Raw genomic sequence first — 24,680 nt, forward strand, 5'->3', positions numbered from 1 at the left:
AGTTCCATGTGAACTGGAGAGACCTCCAAGAATTGATGCAGAGTGAAAGAAGCAGAGCCAGAAGAACATTATACACAGAGACCGATACACTGTGGTAAAATAGAATGTAATGGACTTCTGTACTAGCAGCAATGCAATGACCCAGGACAATTCTGAGGGATTTATGGTAAAGAACACTACCCACATTCAGAGGAAGGACTGCAGGAGAGGAAACACAGAATAAAAACAATTGCTTGAACACATGGGTTAAGGCGGACGTGATTGGGGACGTAGACTCGAAACTACCACACCAATGTAACTATCAACAATTTAGGAAATAGGTCTTGATCAATGACACATGTTAAAACCAGTGAATATGCACATCGGCTATGGGGGGGGGGTTGTTGGGGGGTGAAGGGGAAAGTAGGAGCATGAATCATGTAACCATGTTAACTTTTCTAAAAAATATTATTAAATGTTAAAAAAAATAAATCCCTAAAAATCTGATGAACCCTAACCCACAGCAGAGTGGCTCATGTCCACGGTCTTTGCTTCTCTAGTGTTTTAATGAAGTAGAAAAGGTGCAGCTGGATACCAGTATTCCCCAATACTTACTATAAGACATTTATGGTCTCCCCCTTCCTCACTTAAATGAGGTTCTAATGAAATAATATTTTTAAAGCATTTAGCAGAATTCCTCACATATAGGAGGATCTCAAGTAACTTTCTTCCTTCCTTCAAAGGAAATCTGAACAAAGCTAACAAAGAATTACAGAACCATAGAGTTAGAAGGGACCCCAACAGAGATCTAATCCAAACCCTACTTTGGATATTCCTCCTTAAATGCCCTTCGAATACCTCCTGGCACAGGGATCTCGCTCCTTTCCAAGGCAAGGAAATCCATCTCAACATTTTAGTAGTTAAAAAGTTTTCCTTCTACTTAGCTGCCTCCTTGTAATTTCCATCCATTGGTTCTAATTCTGGGTCTTCCTCCTCCCTCTCCCCCCACCTGCGGCTCCATGAAATTCTATAAGAACATCCTTTCAAATACAGGGCATCCCCAAAGTCTTAGTGAGATTCTAAGCTATTAAAGCTTAACACAGAGTAAGACTTTGGGGACGTCCTGTCTATATTCTTTTAACCAATATTTATACAACAGGGTTTAGAGTTCCATCACCATCCACGATCCCCTCTGAAATAAAAATAAAAAGCTGCTGCACTCCCAACAATTGACACTGAGTTTTAGTACCCAAAAGATATTTTTTTAAACCATTACCTTCTGTCTTGAATCAACACTAAGTATTGGTTCCAAGGCAGGAGAAAGGCAAGGCTAGACAACTAAGGTTAAGTGACTTGCCTAGGGTCACATTGCTAAGGCAGTATCTGGTTCCAGATTTGAACCCAGGCCTGGAACCCTATCCACTGTGCTACCTAGCTACCTAGGTACTTTTGAAACCTAATGAGAGAAAATTTTAATCTTTTTAAGGCGTCTGAAAAAAAAAAAAAGGAATGAAATGTTGATCATACTGAGACCAAGACTGTCTTCAGTTCAGACTGTCACCCAGAGCAGCAGGCATGTATACCTGGGTTTAGGGTTGAGGGGAGAAATCCAAAAGAATCCTTCAGCCTTAATCTCAATACCAACAGGACAGACAGAAGCTGGCCCCAATGGCAGAGAAGGGAAGTTCAGCATCCTGGGAAAAGGAGCTGGGCAACCCTCACCCAAGAGTCCCTAAAGCTAGAAAAGGCAATAATGCCCTGTCTAGTGTGGCCAGATTGATGTCAGTCATTTTCTTCATTACCTAAACTCTGTGAATAAATATGTAATAAATAATATTATACTATTTAATATACAAATAATAAAATATAGAAACTATTAATAAATGTAAAATAAATGATAATATACTATCTAATAAATAAAATGTATAAATAAAACAATTGCATAATGAATAATATGCTATCTGATGCATAAATATAATAAAATATGAATATATAATAATTTTACTATTATATAAATAATATCATAATATATCTACAAATATTAATAAATGTGTCATAATACTATACTATCTACTAAATAATAAAATATAGTAAATTAAATATAAATGCATAATAAATAATATGCAGTTTAATATATAAATATATAAATACATACACACAAACATATATATGCAAGTGTTTTTTTTCTTTAAAGCACACATAGTGGGACAGCTGGGTGGCTCAGTGGATTGAGAGCCAGGTCTAGAGATGGGAAGTCCTGGATTCGAAGTTGTCCTCCAACAACTCCTAGCTGTGTGACTCTGGGCAACTTAACCCCAACTGCTTAGCCCTTACTGCTCTTCTGCCTTGGAACCCATACTTAGTAATGATTCTAAGAGGGAAGATAAGGGTTTAAAAAAATACACATACACATACACATACACACACACACACACACACACACACACACACAGGGACAGGAGGAGGAAGAGAAATGATCGCTGTCATAAAAATTTCAAATACATGAACATTAACTTTTCAAATCAGAGGCTAATATGTTTTGCATGATAATACTTGTATAACCCAGATTGAATCACCTGCCAGCACCAGGAAGGGAAAGGAAAGGAAGGGAGAGATGAGTTCAATCATATAACTTAGGAAAACTTATGTGGAAATTTGTTAGTACATGTAATTGTCAAAAAAATTTTTAATGAATTAATAAAATAAATAAAACCAGAGGCTACTTTCTAAATTTTGCCCCTTAAAACTATACCATTAACACGCAGGGGTTTTCTTATTAAACAAGTTTATTACAGATATCATTCCAACCAAAATTCCTTTTAGTTACAAATCCCTGCCAAACACTACACTGGGCAGAGCATTTCTTTAGAGCTGGTGATGAGAATTCATTTCCTGGCCTTACTTCTCCCCAGTGAATGAGCCTGCAGACTCCCCTAGAATGTCACCGTAATATCTATGGGGAGGCTTTTCTCACAAACACAGAAACTCAGGAAGTGGAAGGATCTCCCGCAGAAACTAAAATCATGTTCCTAAGGCTCAGGTCACCCCCCAGCTCAAGAACTCCAGGGAGCTCTCCGGAGCTTTTAGGACAAGATATAAACTCTTCAACTTGGCATTTCTAGCCCATCCAGCTCAAGTCTTCCCTCACATCACTCTTCTCTCCTTCACACATTTTGTTCCATGAGCCAAACTGGCCAACTTGCTGTTCTATGAATTTAGCAACCCATCTCCCATTTTGCACAGGAAATACACCTGGAATATACTCCTTCCTCTGACCTTTAAAGATTCGATGAAAAGGAAGCAAGTAGGAACAGGCCTGGAGGAAGGAGGTCCTATGTTCAAATCTGGCCTCCAGACACAGCCTAGCTATGTGACCCTGAACGAGTCAACTAATCCCAATTCCCTCACCCTCACCACTTGGAACTGATAATAGGTAAGGGTTTTAAAATTCAATAAAAGGTTAAAAGACATCAATTTAAAAAAAAATTTAAGTCTCAAAGAAGGGGCCACCTCCTAAAGTAGCAGTTCTTAATCTGAGATCTATAAACTTTGATTGTTTTTTAATATTCTGATAACTTTATTTTGATATAATTGGTTTCCTTCTCTTCCTACATTTTATTTTATCCATTTAAAAATATCATTCTGAGAAAGAGTCCACTGACTTTACTACAAGGCCAGGGTGGGAGCCATGACACAAAAAAAGTTAAGAAGCCCACTCTTATGGGTCATTTTTTTTTCCTGGATCTGTTAGTTAAATGATCTCGTCCAAGCTGCTCCCACTTGCTCATCCAAGTTAATGTTTTATCCCCCAAGAGAAGGTAAGCTCCTTAAGGGCAGGGGCAGTCCTTTCCCTTATCTTCTGGGGCCAGGACCTAGCAGAAAGCCTCATGTGTGCTAAGTGTTTCACAAAGACTTACAGAATTGAATCAAGTTCCTTGAGGTTAATGCATTTACATAATGTCTATAAACAATCCAAAAACTTTCCTGGGAGAAATTTTGTAATCCATCATTTGTGTTACCATCTTCACTTCTGGGGCCTGAGCTTTTTGGATGCTTTATCTGTGTAAAGCCTAGGAAGTTAAGTGTTCTGAGATGCTCCCCCAAACCAGTAAGGAGGCAAGGCTTGCTCACAATCAACATTCGGAGTTTCTGGTAACTCCAAGCTTTGCCCTGTGACCACTCTTTCTGCAACTCCCAAAGTCTGATGGACCAGACCTGGCGCCATTCTTCTCTTTCCAGTCTCTAAGGCAAACAAGACGGAACAACTGTCCTCCAAGTCAAGTTTAATTTCTCTTCGCCTGCTTTGCCAAAAGTGCCACAGGGAAGAAAATCAAAACGACCAACCATGTGTTGGAATTTCTTCCAACAGAACTTTTTCCCCCATCTCTCCCTCCCTCCTACAACTCTGCTCTCAAAAGCCTCCATTCCCATGTGAAAACATATGACCAAACAGGACCGTATTTCTACCCATTTCAAACATCTATTTTAAGTGGTACATTCTAATGAGGCTGGCGAATTCCTTTCCTCCTGCAATGTACTAGGAACCTCCAGGCTAACCTGGACACAAACCTCACAAGGAGATCTTTAAGGGGATCCTTTGAAGCAAGGTTTAGGCAACAGTAAGACTTAGTCAAAGGGCTTGAGAGCTATTTTCCCCCTGCAGATTATGCTAGGAAACAAAAACAACACCAAAGCAACAGCTGGCAGACTTAGTTCTATGGATCCCCGGTGTTTCATATAATGTGAGTTGGGGGTCCTGGTAGAAAAATGTGGATGCTGTTAATAGTTTTCACACTAAATGAAATTAATGTGTCTATTCAAAAAGCTTAATTCAGGCAAAAAATTTTTGGTAGGAAGTCAACTTAACTTACCCTCTTTTTTCTTCCAAAATTTCCCAGAACCCTCTTTCATCTCAAGGGTAATCTCATATCTCTGGACTAACATGAGTGTGGTCAATACATTTCAGACCTCAAAGGGTTCCAGGGATAATGCTTCATTAATGCAAGTGAAATCTACTCAAGGGGCAGTGGGAGAGCTGAGGTCTTGAATTCTACAGCTGGTTCTAAGCCATCTGGCCTGTTACCTGTCTATGCTAGCCCTCAGTTTCTTTAATCTATTAAGTTGTTAACACTAATCTACCTCCAATGACCAGGGTGACTGCTAGGCACTTGTCCAATGTCTACAGAAGAGGTGCAAAAATAATAAAAGAAAACTAATCCAAGAGTTCCCAGGATGGAGAAGGAATATATAGTAATGAAATCTCGCAAATTCAATCTGTACATTTCTTTATTATTCTCCCTGTTGGATGCTTTCACACATGGAACTGTTTTTAAAAAATAAAATTATTCTCCAAAATTAAGACTCCCATGCTGATTTGTAAACCATGGCAGGCTAATTTCTTCCATAAAAGCATCAACTATTTTTTTTAAACCATGAACACTCTTCACTGAATATACTAAGCAGAGCAGTTGCTAATTTCAACTAGGCTCCTCTTTCTTTTTAGATGTTCACATAACACAATCCGTGGGGAAAAGGTTCACATAAACCATCATCTTCTAATGAGAACTTTTTTCCTGGATCAAATAGGTCTCCTCCCTGTCAACAAAATTACTTTATATTGGCTTTCATATAAGTCGATGCTTTTTTATAAACTGAAAAATAAGCTTCTTGAGGGTAGGAACTGTTCCATTATTTGGGTCTTTGTCTCCTTGATGCCTACACACAGGATTTCACACTCAGTAAGGGCTCCATAAATGCATGCTGACTGAATGAATGTTTACAAATACTTACTAGCAGGAATGATGAACTCTCCATGTAAGTCATATGTCATAAGGGGCTCTGGAAGACTTCTGTTAAAAATAAAAGGACATTAAATTACCAAAAATAAGCTCATATGCCTCAGATATGTCTGGATTTGTTACAGAAAAAGTTTTCGCTACACCTCTCTCTCTCTCTCTCTCTCTCTCTCTCTCTCTCTCTCTCTCTCACACACACACACACACACACAAACCCACACGTGTCTGTGCGCGCACATATGCTCCAAGTAAAAGTTATTTACCTTCAGTGCCCTAAGTGAATGATGAAGATTACAGGTGATTATTAGTATGCGCTTTCAGAATAGGCAAGCAAGAAATGATTAAGAAAGGGGGCATTCTTGTGTAAGAACAGGATGATGAAAAAAATGCTAAGGAGGAAAAACAATGAGGAGGCTTAGGGACATGGAAGAAAAAAGCACCAAGAAGGTTTTCCTTCCAAGGCTGATGAAACTGATTCACAACTTTTTCCAATGTGTTTGAACCTAGGCTATAAGACCACAAGTGCTTGACAACATGCAGAATAAATATTTCTAATGCTGGGGCAGCTCAAATGAAAATGACAACTATTCTAAAAGTATTCCATTACTATCGTGCTCAAAGGAACTGGAGGAATTCCATGTGAACTGGAACAACCTCCAGGAATTGATGCAGAGTGAAAGGAGCAGATCCAGAAGAACTTTGTACACAGAGATGGATACACTGTGGTACAATTGAACATAATGGACTTCTCTACTAGCAGCAGTGCAAGAATCCAGAGCAAGGCTGAAAGACTTAGGAGAAAGAAAACAGAGGGAAAACAACTGCTTAAACACATGGGCTGATGGGGATATGATTGGGGATGTAGCCACTAAACAATAACTCTAGTTCAACTATCAATAATATGCAATTAGGTCTTAATCAATGATACAAGTAAAACCCAGTGGAATTGTGCGTCCTAAGGAGGGTTAGGGGACTTGGGGAGAGGGAAAGAACATGAAACATGTAACTATGGGAAAATATTCAAAATTAAAATTAAAAAAAATTAAGGTTTGCTGTCTAAGACTCAGAATCTACCTTCTAAGCTGCAGAAGAGTGAACAAGTCCTATCAGTCACAACGTGGAGAGGAAGGGAGCGAAGTCTGAACATATATAAAATTCCACCATATTCAACAAAGAAGCAGCACAGCCAGAAAGAAGAGAGGGACAGGATGCTCCTCTGAGGAGAAGCCAAGTCCTTAAATGTCACACACTGTACCTTTTGGGATTTTTCCCAATATACGGACAGGTTAGTACTGAATTTTTCCTCCTTTGTAAAAAATAGTGTTAAATAGTATTTGTTATAGGAGATGGCTCTCTTTTAATAGTTTTGATAGTTTTTAAAGTTTTAATAGAAATAGAAAGAGTTTAATAGAAAATACATGGCAGTAAACACCCAAAGGAAGGTAGGATGGGACAGTAGAAAGAACACTAAGATGCTCCACATGGACTCCCACCTTTCACAATCAGGCTGGACTTTCAGAATCCAATCCCTGGTACCTAAGGAAATTATTCCACTTCTTTTGGGAGCTCATGCCCTAAGGCCTGAACACCAGGATTGGTGAGTAGGTAAATGAAAATTAGCCCTTGTGCTGGCCCAGGAACAGACTTTACCTCCTAGCCAGCTATCCACCTCTACCCCTTTGGCACTCAGCAGCCAGTGCCCATACCCACCACCTCCCTCTCCAATTGCATTCTCTGATAATGTATTGCCTTCCTCTATTGTCTATTCCTCTATTATGGAAGCTTCTATGATATTGTATCAGTGACACTTCAGTGGCTGTGACTTAATTCTCTTTCATTCATTCATTCACTCATTCCTAAGAACTACTGTTCTCTCCTACAGTGGAAATCTCTTATAATTTATACATCACTGAACATGGAATTTATAGTCTAATAGGAAATGAAACAGTTGGCACCTGACTCCTGCAACCAAGTAGGGAGAGAAAAAGGGCTCTGAACCCAGTAGGAGAAAGAGGGAAAATGCCAGGCAGAAAGATAAACCACATCCTTTCCTTCTCTGAGCTCTTGGACTCGACTTTATTTTGGTAGGTGGTTTCGAAGTTGAGGTGGGCTTTTTCTGGCTGAGATGCTTAGGGTTATTAGAAGCAGGGAGAGGTGACATGAGTTAAGGGGAAACTACTTTCCCGACAGAATCCACATTTATTCTCCTGAATGGCTATGCCTACATTTTTATAGGCTGAATTAGTTTTAATAGTCAAAAACTCCACAGGCAAAATGAAAGTGGACAAGCAAACTCAACTGTGTCCTCCACAGGGTATCGCCAGGAAACTCATCAGAAATGGCTAATTCTAAGTACAGTTATCTCAGCTATTAATAATGCCAGGAAAAGAGAGCTGACACTCAGCAGAGCATTTTGAAGGTAGATTTCTCAAACCAACCAAGATACAGGCAATCTTCTAAAGGAGAGACATCAAATCTAGACAGAACATTCCATTCTCTCTAGCTATCCATAATCTATATATTTCAGAGTAAAGATGGATGAAACTCACCCACACAAATGCTTCCTCTATAATTTCTCAAATTAACAGGAAGCCCAATAAATAAAAGTAAGATAATGAGAGCAATGTGGTAAAAGTAGCAATGTCAGAGGCCAAGTCTCTTTTGAGGATATCACAGAGTAAGTACTGGAGAGCTCGATGGAAAATAGTCTGCAATAATTAAAAAGACCTTTTAGTCTCAAACTTAACCTTCTAAACAAGAAGTATAGAGGGAGAAAAAAGCCAAGGCTTCCAAATACTAGAGGAGAGGAACAAGGTAATTAATTATAACTGAAAATGTTTATTCAGTGAACTTGGAAAATTATAACGGCTCGTTTCTGTTTCTTTACATCTTAGGCCACCCATGCCTACATTTATTTACACATACACATATACCCTGATAGCAGAGACAGCCTGGGGAAGTAGAAAGAATCCTCAAATGGCAATTGCAAGTCTTGAACCAGACACTTACTTTATAACCATAAACATGTGGCTTCAAGACCTCTAGACCTTGATTTCCTCACCTACAAAATGGGACTGATAATAATTTTCTGTCGTATTCATAGAATTATTATGAGTCTAATCTCATGTAGAATCTTAATTCAACAGAGAGACATTGATTTTTAAAAACTGAGCCTTTTGATTGTCTTGGGACAGGGAACTACGAGTGAGGAACTACGAGGGAGCTCTGCCAATACAAGCCAGCTCCTGCTCTTCATGGCCAGCTGTCTCTTTTTCTTGTCATAGGAAAAGGTACAAGGCTTGTGATATCATTGGCATAAAGTAGTGGTTCTCAAACATTTTGTCCTGAGGAACCTTCTGCATTCTTAGAATTCACCAACGACTCCAAGAAGCTTCAACGTGATTGGTGATTCAACGTGATATTTAGGGTATTAGAAATGAAAAATCTTCTTATTAATAGGAAAATGATTTTAACTTTGTGAACCCCATAAAAGGGTTGGGGAGGACTCCCACAGGGCTCTAGACCACACTTTGGGCACTGCTGATATATGTAGGGAATTTCCAGGATCAGCACCTTCTCTTCAATTTATAATCTTCTAAGAGAGTTTTAAGAGAGCTGCCAAGAAAAGGTTAAATGACTTATGCAAGGGCAGAACCTGAACCAAGATCTGGGTACTTGAAGATGGCTCTCAACCTCAAGTTGTCTCACATTATTTTTATTGGTATTATGATTATTTGGATAATGGTTCCAGAATAATTCTGTTCATTTCCCTCACTTAACTGGAGCATGTGTACCTCCCCCTTTTACAAGGTGGTATAACAAAATCCTGGAAGTATTGGGTGTGTAGGCATAGCCTGAAGTTACCCATCTACAACTTAATGATGGCACCAATAACTTAGGTCACAGGTTATTGGAATACAAGGAAAATTTTTAAAGCATCATCCCTCTTGTTAGAATGAGAAACTCTCAATAAGGGACTTCCTCTCACCAATGCAGATTACAGCCTGTGTTTTAGGATGTAAGTGCTAAGGAGTTCCCTCAAGGTATCAAAATCAAATGGCATGTCCCTGGGCATTCATTCAGCTACCAAATGGACATATGAGAATGGATTGGAACCCATAGCTTCCTGATGCTGTGCTCAGGTTTTATCCACTCTGCCAAGGAGCCTCTTATTTCACAGTCTTGTTTATAAAGAAATTTCCCCCCAAACATTTGTGACCTGAATGCCTTGAAACTATTGATACTTGGAGAGCACTGAATGCAGTAGTTGAAATCTTTTGAAAAGCTATGCCTAGGGAAATGAAAATTTCTATGTACTTTGAGAGAAATCTAAAGCCCATTTTAAAATAACAATAACAATAATATCTTTTACAAACTCAAGAGGCCCTATGCTAACCACAGGGCGTGGATGATGACCCTAATTCCTAGCACTTCTACTCTTCTTATTTCTCTTCTACCCCATGCTGCATATAGAAAGACAAATTTCCCAATCCTAAACTTATTCCTACTGAATTGCATCTCTCTTTTTGAAGGTAACTCCCCTCGTTAAAAATGTATATTTTTCCCCCTAATTTTGTCTACAATCAGAAAAATTATTAGACAGAATTAGCGTTTCACCTCCCTTAAGTCTCAGATTTCTACTCTGATTTCTTTTGATAGTTTTGCAAAGGCTGAGAAACTTTGTTGAAAAAGCTTATCAAATCAAATCCCATTCTCCGTTTTGTATGGAAAAGTTCTACTGACCCCACAAATCCATGGTGTTTACTTGGTTCTCTTCTTTGTGTTTTAAGTCAGGAAAAATCCTCAGCTTTGATGTTTAATTTACAAACATAATTTGGGTGTTCCCAAGTTCTAAAAGCAACACTTGAAGGATCTAATGAGGTCCCACCTTCCTTTCTGAGCTCTTGTTGTTGGCAGTAAGTCAAGTCACATGACAGACGCTCTGATTGTGACATAAAGAATGATTTGAAAGACAATTTATTTGCTGAAAAAAAAATCTGTTTATCTATCAGGCAAAAAGCAGTGCCTTTTTCAGTCCCAAGAAGACACACTTAAGGGAAGATGCTCAGGATAGACTTTAATGTTAAAATAGCTAGGAAGAGTAGGACAATTTAGACAAATAAAAGGAAAACACGAAAACTTTTCCTAAACCCTCCATGAGCCTTTTTCTCCTAGATTTAGTGAAGCTTACTGATCTGTCCTCATTACTTCCTATAAATTCAACTTTGAATATCCATCTGTCCTTCAGAAATAAATCCCAAAGTATCGGAGCCTCGACAAGCAAGATTTGGCCTTTTTCAGAATGAGTTTTCCATTAAATTTCTGAACACTTGAAGTCTGCCCAAAACTTAACTTTAACTTAGTAAAGTTCAATGACATACCACACATTCATGAGCTTTCCTAAGGTTCATCTTAAGTCCACATAGCATGTGGGTTTCCATACAGTTAATATTCCATTTCCTAAACAATCCATCTACTCCAATTATACTTCACGTGTATGGCCCAGGCAACTTACCTCAAATATTGCTTTAGAGCACTCGTTATAGTTTTCACTTCCCAATCCGAGGAATTTTCAAGATCTACTTCATTGCATGTTTTGGCATCTAATGGGCAAAAATAGAAATTGTTTTAAAAAATAAATCTCATACAAAGAACCTTTTACCAAATCTACAAATGATCAGTTCTTATCAGACCAAAGTCAAAATAGTTAACTATCTGCTTGTCTACAAATGCATTCTTTTTTAAATTTATTTTTATTTTAATAACACATTTCCACATAAGTTTTCCAAAGTTATATATGATCCATAGACTCCCTCTCTTCTTCCCTCTCATTTCCCAGAGTTGACAAGCAATTCAATCTGGTTATACATGTATTATCACACAAAACATATTTTCATATTATTCATTTTTATAAGTAAATAATCTTATAAAAGCAAAACCCCAAATCATATACCCAAATAATTAAATGATAAATCATGTTATCAAAAGCATTAAATGTTCATTCTTAACAGTTATGAATTTTTTTTAATCTTTCAGTAATAGCCCAACAGGTAAAATTTTGACTAGTGTCATCAAGTTATTTGGAGGAAGAGGGGTGGTCACCTACACCAGGGGGGAAATGGGAATGATTCAGTCACTGTGGTATAATGAAAAGAACAATGGATAAAGAAACCTGAAGACTTCAAACATTCAAATCCCAACTCTGTATACAATCTTGAATAAATAAATTAACTTCTTTGCTCTTCATCTGTAAAATGAGGAAGCTGACTAAATACTGACTAAATTCTGAAGCCCCTTCCAGGTAAAATCCATGACCCAATAATCTTTCACAGATTTTCCTTTTATGAAAAATGTTCTAGCTACAGGGATGGTCAAAAGAATAGAGTGTGTTTATTTGACTTGTTTTTATTTGATAGAGCCACTCAGGTGCATTAAAGTCCCCATCCCTTGTATCCTGACAGGAAATTATAGTGAATAAAACAATGGCCATCAGATCAACAGCAAGTATGATGGAACTTGATTCTGTCCTTCAGAGCTTTACATGTTCTATGGGCCATTCATCTTTTGAAGAGTTAAAAGCGAATTGGATCACAGGGCATTGATTCTGACTCTATAGAAGCTAATAAAGTCATCACAGTAAAAGACAGCATGGTGTAGTGGAAGGACAACCATCAAATCAGGAAGAGGAGGATTAAGAACCTCTGACATTTCCTGGTTGGCTGATCTTCCATGGGCAAGTGATCTACTCTCGCTGTTTTCCCAGGAAACATTCTATGACCAGCCATTATTGGCAAGTTGCCAATATGTATGGTTTGAGGGAATTTCCATCTGGATGAGGTAGCATGGGATAGTGAAAGAAGAACTCATATTGGATGGCATATCTTCATTTTTTTTGCTTGATCATTGTGCCTATGTGACCCTTAACTCCTCAATTTCCTCATCCATAAAAAAAAAAAATTATTTATCTCAATAAAATGATGTGATTAGACCTCTGAGGTCCTTTCTGTCACCAAATGTATAAAATCACAGATCTGGTCATCACCCAAATATTATTACAAGTGTTAGTATTTCTGTATTTTTTCTTTTTTTTCTTTTTTTTTTTAAACCTTTAACTATTATCTTAGAATTGACATAAGTCTCAGTTCCAAGGCAGAAAAGCAGTAAGAATTAGGCAATGGGGGTTAAATGACTTGGGTACAAAGTTAAGTGTCCAAGGCCACACTGGAACCTAGGACTTCTCTTCTCCAGCCTTGGCTTTTTCTACTAAGCCATCTACCCATCCCACCGTATTTTGTTCTTTTGACAATAAGTCTTCCTATCTCACCCAGACTGAAGTGCAACACTCATTCAAGGGCCCTACCATGATTGGTACAGAAGTTGTGACCTGCTCCATTTCAGACCTGAATCATTAGCTAATCTGATGCCCCACTATTCCCAGGGGCACCCCATATTTGGTGCTGAACTTAATGAGGCCATCTGCCTTGCTTTAGCCTCTATGGAGGCTCTGAACTCTTCAAGTGATCCACCAGCTTCATCTTCCCATGGTAGCAGTGATTATAGGCATGTAGGGCCATATCCACCATTTCCATATTAATGCTACTGCTACTCATTCATGCAATAAACATTTTTGAGCCCCTACTACACTGGAAATCAAATTTATATTCTCCCCACCCTACATCAAATTTTGTCATCATTCATTATCTAATTTGCGTTATGAGTGGCATGATTAAACTGGCTCTTCCTTTAATGAGCTTTAATGAAGTGTGTGCTCCCCCTACCACCAGCAACCCCCCCCAAGAAATGTTCTTTTATATAAGGCTTTTGAGTTTTGAACAAAAGAGATATCTGTGGCTATGAACAACACCAAGAAATTATGACCTGGGAAAAATAAAAATCCAAAAGTCTGAAAATAAAGGGAGAAATGAAGGAGAATAGGAAAGAAAGTCCCAGCTCCAAAAGAGTAATTTTTGCATTAAAACATGGGAGCACAAATTACATTAGGTCATCTCTAAGACTGAGGGTGCAGACAAAGCTAAAAGCAAATATTAAGTGAGTGACGGAGGTAGACTATGTCACGCAGCCCACTGAGATGAACACGTGTCGGTGTCACATTGTGGTCCATCAAGTCAAAACAGAATTCCATGAAATAAGTCACATTTTTCCCTTAAAGACTACCGAACTTGTAGTCAGGAGGAGCAAGGTTTGAATCCTATCCCTGACATTTACTGGCTGTGTGACCCCTCTATTAGTCTTAGTTTTCACATTTGCAAAAATGAGGGAAACAGTTCCTTATAGTATACATCTTGAAAAGTTGTTGGAAGGCTCAGAGGAGATAAAATCTATTCAACACTTGATAAAATTTAAAGGGTCAATACAAATATTGACTATTATTTTTCTGACAATAGTTTTGGTTTCAAAGAAAGCCAAAACATCGTCTTTTTTTTTTTTAATTTTTAACTCATGGAATATAGGCAAAATAAGATTTCTGTGGAATAAAGAAAGAATAATGCCAAAGTAGGCAAGGATTCTGGTCTTGGGGTGAAGCTGAAAGGACACCCACTCAATGTCACGCCTTGGCATTTTGAAAGTGAAACGAAACAGGGAATGATGGTTATTTTACAGTCAAAATACCGTCCATATAAGGTCAATTGCTCATGACTCCAGTTACCGTTTCAAGCACTTCAACATTTCTGGATTCCAGCAACTGACAAGCAATATGCAATAAAATACAACAATGGTAATTGACACTGATTACATTTTTGATCAGTTCATACAATTCAGAACTCATTTGTTACTGAGCTTGTCAGACAAACCAGAGATACATTTAAAAAATCAAATTAGGCCCCCTGATTGAAGGTGCAGTCCTTTATAACTAGGACTAAATAATTCTGTTCTAAAGGCTTTGCCAAGCAATTACTTCTGTAACTGAATATTCTCTCTCTCATTAAATCAATTATTTAAATCTCATTTTAACATACAAGTCAGATAACATTTTCAATCAGCTAGCTAGCTACCAGCAAATCACCACCTTAAGGTCCAAAAAGTTTCTGAAAAGAAATCTTTTATATGATGTTCAGCTAACAAGTTATCATTCTGTTTGGCTTTGAAAACCATGCTATTTCTATGGAAAAATAAGCCTTCTTCTTGACTTCCTGGAATAAAAAGCAGCTGTCACATCAGTGGCTAATGACTACATGGTGTCTATGCTGCTAATCCACTATTAAATTTTCACTGTTTTCAAATAACTCAATCATTACCCTCTCTCCTTTACAATCAGAAGCTGCATTTGGCTAGGTGGAATTTGTTGATAACATATTTGGCACTCCAGCTTTGAAATACATTCTAAGTAGTCATTCAGGAAGCTTGTTTTGCTTTAAAAAAAATGGAAGAGAAAAATGATTTCACTCCATTTTTTGCAAAGAACCCAAACTTAAAAGAACTAGCAGGAAACAAAAATAATAAGCCCAACGAATCGATCTGCAGGTCTTAGGTTGAACATATTTGGGAGCTGGTTCTACGTTTGTAATTAATGTGATCGTTCCAAGGAAAAGTGGAGATTATATGATTCTTGTGCTTGGAAAGCCATCTCCCCTAACTGCCACCACTGACATTTACTCTATCGTGAAGAACTCAAGAAGGCCATTGACTTGAGGTATTAGAAAAACATGCTTTATGATCCAAGCCTCGGATGTGAGTCAGCTAGGCTAATGTATAAGAAACGGTAAGGTTTCTTTCCATTCCCACCTCCACGATGGGCTGGGGCTGGGGCTTCCAAATGTTCCACAGCTAAAACAAACAGGTAATTCTCATTAAATAAAGAGCTTCTTCTAAATTACTTCTGCTTCTTTCTCATATCTCTTCTTCTATTCCCCCTACTCAAACAGAAATCCAATCCGAGCTTTCTGCCCCTTGTTTTGGAAACACAAAGAACTCACTAGGATGCAGGTTGGTGTTGTATCTTGTCACATCATTTTTTTGCCTTCTCACCTAACCCATTCCCTGATTTTTTTCACACCAAAGGAGGAATGTAAGGGAAGAAGAAATGATGAGGATGAAAGGGTATTTATTACTCGAGTTTCATATTCTTAATCCATCTTCTCATGCTCCTTACCTTCATTCCTTCTTTTACCAACAAATGGTGACTCATCAAAGTTACAATATTTCTTTTCTCAGCCAATGGTTCAGTATTTGGAGTACTAAAATACAGGTTTTAGGGAAGGATACAAGAGAAGCAGATGGGAGGGTAAAGAAAAAAGGGGATGAAGTGAAAGTGGATAGAAGGAGATGTTCATATCTAGGGCTCAGGCATCTTCAATCCAAGAGGCGGACCAGGCAGCTACTGCTGCTCCAGTTTACTGATGATAACAAAATTGCTTGTGGGAGGAACAAAGGGAAGAGAATAGCCTTATTCAGGAAGAGAGGACCAAGAGGGACCAAGAGAGAATAAAAAGCAAGTTTGGTGGAGGCTAGGAATGAAGATGTCTAGCAATTCTTCCTCCGATGCCTAACTCCACCCTCACCTTTTCCCTTCTCTCCAACTGCTAGCAAGCAGTTTAATGCCTTTATGCTTCCAAAAAATTCTACTAGCAGTAGTTGTTTTAAGTAGAGAGAACAGGGGTGGTTAAAAAATAAAGTGGAGATGGGAGAAATAGATATTTTTCTTGATTTTATTCTAAAAATGTAAATGAGGAAATATGTACAAGGGCCATCAGGGACGTAGAAGTAAATTCAGCATTCTTCTCCAACTATAAATCAGTGTAAGTATTCATATATGGTACCCAAGATACAGAAAACATTTAAACTAAGCTATATACAAATATAATAACTTATGCTGAAAGAGTCAGGAATCAGACGTAAGTAAAATGGTAAGCAGTCCCAGTGGGAACAGCAGGTTATTAGGAATAAAAGGGTAACTAGGTAAAATATTTCCCTTTTAGTGGATGTATATGGTCATGGTTTTTATCTGTGTTCCATTAAAAACTGATGAAAATTTCATGCCTCTTCAAAGCAAAAAAAATGGTTTTAACAACAAAAAACATCCACTGAAAATGCTACTCTGAAACTAATATTTTAATGGAAGAAATGTCCAAAAATACAATGGCCGAGGGTCTTGAAGATCACGGACAAATTGACAAAGATGAAGTAGGTGAAAGAATAACTCTTTGCCATGTTTAAGGTTAGAAGACAATCAAAATCACTATTAAGTAAATAGATTTAATAAATCCAAAAAATGTGCATGATGAAAGGAGTTGGTGAGGCTAAACAACTATTTCGAGGAGAGGATAAAGACATTAATGTCTACTGAAGAAAATTAAAAGGGAAAAAATCCTAAGAAACTCAATTAGATAGCAGATATGAATGTTAAGAGTTATTTTGAGAAGAGCTAGTTTTTAGTCAACACAATGGTAAGGGCTTCAGTTAGACCTAATCTGCACTTTTCTAATATTGTTTCTTCTCAAATACTAAGGAATCGACAATTTTCTCACAGTCCTAAATAAAGGAAGCATAATATAATGACAAGAATATTGGACTTGGAAGTCAAGACCTTGGTTAAGTCCCATGAGTTTAAGTTCTGACACCTACTACTTGTGTGACAATGAGCAAGGCACTGAACTTTCAGGTCTTAATTTCCTCATCTGTAAACTGGGGATAAAAGAAGTGTATATCTCACAGGGTCTTTATAAAAATCAAATCAGAAAATGCATGGAATGCACTTTCCAAACCTTAAGGTATTGTGGAAATTGGCAGCAACTATGTGACTCTGGGCAAATTCTTAACTTATCTCAGCCTTGGTTTCCTCATCTGAAAAATGCAATAGCACATATCTCAGAGGGTCACTGTCATATTCAAATAGGATAATCCAGGTCCTTGATAAGTGTCCACTAAAAGCAACCTAATCTAATATTTTCTGTTGATAAGGAAATTATTCCATAACATCTTCTCCATTTGTTGAATGAAAACTTTCTCTAATAAGACGATAGAGTCTGTGTCTTTCCTTTGTTTTGGGGCTTCCCAAATGGAAAATAAAAGTTTCTTCATTTATCGATTTATGGGGGATTATTCAAGGCAGGAAAGGAATACAAGCATCACCCGATACCACACCAAAATACCCTGTAGGTGGTATCACTCTTTAGGGTCCCTGCAAGTCAGGGACACAAAGAAAGAAATCAATGTCAGATTTTGTGACAGGTAGGCACATGGGAGGCTGCAAAGAAATCTTTGTTGAGACTATCCTTGAACATGGGGAGCTAGGTAATAAAACCACGCTGAGGATATCAGAACAAATAAAATCCACGAACAAGGCAAGGCATGTCTTACACACAGTAGGTGCTTAATAAATATTAAGTAAACTGGAAATAGGAGGTGACTGGGAAATTCTGGATCCCAACAGCATGTTTTCCATCCAACATTTCTTTCTGTTTTGATACCAGTATAATCTTCCACTTTGAATCCTTAGAACACAAATCTTAGAAACGAGGAAAAAGTGTTTCTAATTTTAAAATTAAGCAAAAGCAGATGCTGAAATCCCCATTAAACTCTTCCAGCTGCTACTGAACCACTGGCAACCTGAGTTCTATTTAATTTGGATACCACTAATGGTAAATGGGGAACACCGGACTGCCAAAACCGTATGCCCAAGTCCGACCCGAGTCCAAAAATGCAAACGGCCCCTGAAGGCAGGCAGCACATTCTGACACCACTCTGCAGCTGGGGGACGAGAGAGTCTACCTTGTGATGAAAGCCTCAGGAAAAGCCTGCTGCTCAGGAAGACCCTCGTCTCAGATAAGGGGCTGGGGGCTTTATTCCTGCCGGGAGAAGCCCCCTCGCACAGAATCTTTGCTGCACGGCGCAGGCAGATTTAAATGCATGGACAGAATACCTGAGGGCATTGTTAATATTGATTAATTAAAGTGAGATATCATATAAATTAATATTTAGCAAGGTCGTTATGACAGATTGATGTGGTAGCCAGGCCCTCCAGCCAGATGCCTTATCATCCCTCCAGAAGAGACAGCCCCATTGGAGGAGGTGGGGAAGAGTGGCTGGGAGGGGAGTCATACAGGTGGCATTGAATTGACAGTGGCATCTAATAGAAAAAGCGCTTTGTCATTCACATAATGTCTTGGGTAATAAAATGAATTCACTTTCTGGTTTCCTCTAGCCTGCCGTGCCAAAGAACACTGTGTTATCAGCACAGATGGAGCGTGCCTGGATCTGGAGAAGAGCCTGGTGCAAACTGCAAACAAGCCACTCTGAATACCAATGAAGCCCCAAGAATCAGCCCCTTGCTGTCGGAGTGACAGGTTTGGAAGCTCCATAAAAATGAACTAATCCCAGTGGTCTTGTCGAACCTCATGTACTGTCAGGACTCTGGCCAGGCAATCTGGAAGCCATGCAAATATTAGAGGCCTCCATGCCGTGGAACGATGGATTTTCCTTTGGAGAATTAGGATCCTGGGTTCAGATCCTACCTCAACTTCTTACTCCCTGGGGGACTTTGGGCAAGTTATTTAACCCTTCTGGCCTTTACTCTCTTTAATTGTGAAATGAGGATGCTGGACCAAATGCCCACTAAAATTACCTAAACCACTGGCAACCTGAGTTCTATTTAATTTGGATGCCACTAATGGTAAATGGGGAACCCCGGACTGACAAAACTGTATGCCCAAGTCTAAATCTATGATTCTAGAGAGGCAGCTTGGTACAATTTAGAGCCATTTTTGTAGTTCTAATCTCATTCCTGTCTTGACTTTCAGCTCTTCCTCTGTAAAATGAAGAAGCTGGATAAAATGAATCTCTAATGTCCCTTCCAGCTATTGTTTTGGTAGAAGAGGTAAGGTAGGGAAGGGACCTAACCCATGGGCTGAAATTAGTCTTCTAACCTAAAAAATAAGGAAACAGGGGAGAAGCTCCACTGATGCAAACACTGATGCTCCCCTCTGGTAACCAATCAAGAGTAAAGGTGCTTAGATTCTAAGAATAACAAATGGCTTTCCAAATACAAATTCTATAACCACGGCAGCTATTACAAAATAAAAGTCATAGAAACTAATAATGCATGGTAAAAAAAGGATTATAAAAGAGGCATACCCATTAACACACTCAGAAGTCTCTGGACCTTTGAACTCACCCCCACAACTCTGTATAGTCCTTGATCATTTATACCTAAGTGGGAGACAAAAAAAATAGTTAGCAAGGCTATATTATATAATCTTTCTACATTTTTTAAAAACCAAAACACTTTCATCACTAAATAATTAATTCCAGAACATCAAACATTAGCAAAACTTTGTCAAGACTCTGAAAATAAGGCATGTGACATAAACAGCTGTCTAGCAATAGCAGTGGGCCATAAACTGTGATTGAAAAATCATTTCCTATTTTTAAAAAATGATTCGCCCTTTCTCCTCATCTTCCCTCTTTATAGCATCCCACACCATTTGCTCCTCTTCTGTTTCTGATGAGTACCCAGCCCTCCTCACCAAGGCCTACACACACTCTTGCTGATAGTATAATCAATACCTATCCTGTATTCTCCAGCAGGCTGTGCTCACTCTCAGACTTTCTCTCTGTCAATCTCTCCCAAAACTATTTCTGTTTTGCTCTTTACAAACATTCCCAAGTCTCCCCAACTTTAAAAAAACTCTCACTAAAATCTTACCTCTTTTTCTTGGACAAACTCCTTGAAAAAGCCATCTATAATCATTATCTTCATTCCTTCTCCTCACTCTCTTCTGACCCCTTGTTGTTTTTAAACCCTTTCCTCCTGTCTTAGAATCAATACCATGTATTGATTCCAAGGCAGAAGAATGTTAAGAGCCAAGGGGATTGGGTGACTTGCCCAGAATCATAGTTAGCCAAGTTTCTGAGATCAAATCTGAACCCAGAACTTCCCTGTCTCTAGGCCTGGCTCTTAATCCACTGAGCCACCTAGCTGTCCCCAAGGTAAGGATTAAAAAATAAAGTTACCAATGATCTCTTAACTTAATGGCCTTCTCCTTCTTGACCTCTCAGCATCACCTAAAACTGTTGACTATCCTGTTCTCTGAGATATTCTCTCCTCTAGGTTTTGGGGCACTGTCTCTCTCTTGGTTCTCCTATTGGTCTCAGCACTCTTTTCATCTTCTTTGTTGGTTCATTATTGGCATGGTTCCCACCAAACAGGGGAATACCCTAAGGCTCAGTCCTAGGCCCCTTCTATTCCCTCTTTATCCTCTCCTTACTCTTATAAACTTACCATCTCTGTGCTGATGACTCACAGATCTATAAATCCATCCTTAGTCCCTCTCCTGACTTCAAGCTCACATCACCAGCTGCAAATGACTCATTCCAAAATGGCGGTCCAAATGGCATCTCAAACTCAACATAATGGAAATAGAACTCACTGCCTTCCACCTGAAACACAGTCCACCTCCAAATTTCTTTGTTACTATCAAAGGCCCTACTATCCTTCCTGCCACACAGGTTTGCAAGCTGGTATCATCCTCAGCTCTTAACTTAGAATCCCCATTATTCAGTCAGTTGACAGATCTTGTCATTTCTATCTCCCTAATATCTCTCCCATTATTTTCTTCTCCCTGCTGACACAGCCATGAACCTCATTGCCTCTCACCTGGACTCCTGCAACCACCTTGGGCATGAACTTTCCCCTCCTTATCCCTCACCAACTTCTTTAGTCTTATCAGATGCTTTAGAATCCCTTCAGTCCAATTCTACACAAGGCCAGAGATGACTAGACATTCCATGGGCATGTGACTTTGGTCACTGGGTCATTCTGCTATTGTTTGTGCTCTTCAGGACTCTACTGAGAAGTTCTAGTGGTTTGGCTTTTTCCTTGAGGTTGATATCAGTCCTTTTGTTTGTAACATAGAAGATAATATGCTCTCTTCATGTCACTACATTCCACTCAGTATGTTTCACAAGGGTTTTTTGTGTGTACACACTGGCACATTTTGTAACCATTCTTCCTTTAGACCCTTTATTGGTGACCACTTGTTGTTTTGATGAGATTTATATTGACAATTAAATGTTAATGGGAGAGTAAAGCAGGCAGCCTTAAAAGGGAGGATGAAAATAGGTAAAATATATGTGGCACTTAGTACCCAGGCATAAGGTACTATGTGTACTTGCATATGAGAGAATATATATCAAGAAAAAAAATCTCTCTCTCAACCTCTATCTCAAGCTTCTCTCAACTCTAATCCATCATCCACCTAGCTGCCAATGTGATTTTCTTAAAGCACAGGTTTGAAAGAGTTACTCCTATACTCAATGACCTCCAGTGGCTCCCTAGTCCCTCTAAAATGAAAGACAAATTCCTTTGGCATCTAAATCTCTGCAGCCTGACTCTTTCAATTCTCTTAAACCTTACTCCACTCTGTATAGACACCCTGAAATCAAGAATTTCCATCTTCCATCTCTGTACCTTTGGATTTAGATATCCTTTATGCCCAAGATGTTCTTCCTTTCTCTTCCCCTTCCCATCATGGGATCTCTTGATTTCTTTCAAGACAGAGCCCAAGTGCTACCTTATACGTGAGACCTTTGCTGACCCTACCCCACACTGCTAGGATATAATCTTCAAAACCTTGGAAGTCTTTCCTATTTTGAAAGGAAGTTCCTAGAGGGCTGGAGTTTGTCCTTTTTACTCTGAATCTCCAAAACTTCACACAATGCCTAGAAGAAATTCAAAACATTTCCTGACTGATCAACTGATCATTTGGAAAATAGGGAGGTATGTCCACTTTCTGAATTAATAGGAAAGGCTTTACATTTGGATTCAGAGCACCTGGGTTCCAATCCCAGCAATAATACTAAATGTGTATTCTCTGTGGCTTTTGGACATATCATTTAATCTCCCCCTTTCTGGACATCAGTTTCACCATCTGTTAAAAAATGGGGGTATAGAATAGATTACCTATAAAATACCTTTCAATCTAAATCAATGACACTAGCACACCTGTGATCTTATCAATAGGATGAACTCCCAATAGGGAAATGTCTTCACTCTATATAGTGGTAACTCACCTCTAGCTTATAGCCTTAGAGAGTTCCCTGGAACCCCTAAGAAGTTAACAGACTTGAACCAAAATATTTTAAGCAGCTCTTTTGGTAGTGACAAAGAACTGGGAACTAAGGAGTTGTCCATCACTTATGAACAAGTTGTGGTAATGGAATACTATTGTACCATAAGAAATGATGACCAGGACAAGTTCAGAAAAACCTGGAGAGACGTATATGAACTGACGCAAAGTGAACATAGCAAAACCAGGAGAACAACACAGAGAATAACAGAATACTATATGATGACCAGTTGTGGGGGACTAGACCATTAACAGCAAAGCGAGTCTCCAAAAATCCCACAAGGAACTCACGATGACAGAAGAAACTGTTGGAATTCTGAGGACAGATCAAAGCGTGCTACATTCCACTACATTTCCCTCACAAGATTTCTTTTATATGTGTGAGATGTCCTTTAGCATGACATGAGCAATGTGGAAATTTGTATTTCATGGAAATATAGCTACAACCCATATGTTGGACCTTTGGATTTAGATATCCTTTTATGCCCAGGATACTCTTTCTTCCTCTTCCCCTTCCCATTATGGAATCTCTGGTTTCTTTCAAGACCAAGCTCAAGTGCTACCTTATACATGAGGCCTTTGCTGACCTTGCTAAACCCACCTTGGGGAGGAAAGGGACAAGGCAGGTAGAAAACCTAATTCTAAAATGTCAGAAAACAATTGTAAAAAATCGTTTCTAGGTGTAACTGAAAAAAGTTTTTTAATTGGAAGAAAAAAAAGAAGTTAACTGACACACGTAATTACAAAGCCAGTGATCTCCCTCACTCTAAAGTTAGCCTTCTATCCATGGCTTAGTATGTCTACTATTTTGAGGAGAGGACTGGACCTGCAATTTCACTGGGATGTAGAATCCCTGATGGCAGTCAGTTAAAAAGTATTTATTAGGCACTTACTACGTGCCAAGCACTGTGCTAAAGGTCAGTCCCTGCTCTGCAATTTAGAGAGCTGCCTGGAAGATGAAACGTTGAGTTGCTTGCTCACAGTCATACCATGAATATGTGGCAGGGAAAGAATTAATCCTTTTGATCCTGATTGAGGCCAGTTCTCTCTGTCCTCTCTACCATCCCACTTTTTCCATTTCATCCCACATGTAGTACATCTAAGCAAGAATATGCCTGTCTTAGATTACACAGAATCTATGGACACATAACTGTCATTTTTGTTGCTACATTAACCCATAAATAAAATCTGATTTCATAAAAGTTGTAACCCTTCAAGGGGGGGGGATGGGATTTATAAATTGGTAGACCAGGAGAAGTCATTGCATGGACAATCTTCAAGAGAATATATTCAGAGTAGAACAGAGAAGGATCATGGATAACTCCCAAGAACATCCTAGCTCAAATTCATCTCAGTCTCAAGAGGAACCATCATGCTTCTTCAAGAATATTGAAACAATGGCACTATGTATCCAGGGAGAATTGCTAATATTTGAAAGACACCTCAAATTTTGGATTAAATCAAATCACATCATGGAAGTTGTCACCATCTCTAACCAGAAAGCAAGCAACTCAAAGTACAATAGGAAAAAAAAAAGGAGGCAAGTGAAAAAAAATTAAGTCAAAAATAACTTCCTATTTTTACTTTTCTGAAGAGTGGCAGCTTTTAGGCAGTGCATTTGTTTTCTGTGAGGCTGATGTCATCTCTAACAAAGGCTGACTGGCAAGGTAGGGGAAGGTACATTTAACCCTTAACCTTTACAAGATAAGAAGAGAGTCAGAAAATATAATCATGGGAATTGGTTTAGTAATTTCTATTCCCTTTTGTTTCTTCCTAAAAAACATAACTACATACTTCTCTCTTCCTTATCCTTTACTAATCA

The 24,680-nt window shown here is 38.6% G+C and overlaps 1 protein-coding gene across 1 annotated transcript in view; it reads right to left on the bottom strand.

Annotated features, from left to right (window-relative positions):
- Positions 1-24,680, bottom strand: part of ARHGAP10 (Rho GTPase activating protein 10) — a 373,337-nt gene that overhangs the window by 126,804 nt on the left and 221,853 nt on the right. Inside the window, exons 12-15 of the mRNA XM_044681696.1 lie at positions 21,388-21,487; positions 19,866-19,940; positions 11,290-11,377; positions 5,770-5,828 (exon numbers count right to left, since the gene is read on the bottom strand). Of these exons, the coding sequence (XP_044537631.1) occupies positions 5,770-5,828; positions 11,290-11,377; positions 19,866-19,940; positions 21,388-21,487 (322 nt within the window). The remainder of the gene's footprint in view (positions 1-5,769; positions 5,829-11,289; positions 11,378-19,865; positions 19,941-21,387; positions 21,488-24,680) is intronic.

This window comes from Gracilinanus agilis, chromosome 6 (genome assembly GCF_016433145.1).
Source record: "Gracilinanus agilis isolate LMUSP501 chromosome 6, AgileGrace, whole genome shotgun sequence".
In the NCBI taxonomy this organism is placed as follows: domain Eukaryota; kingdom Metazoa; phylum Chordata; class Mammalia; order Didelphimorphia; family Didelphidae; genus Gracilinanus; species Gracilinanus agilis.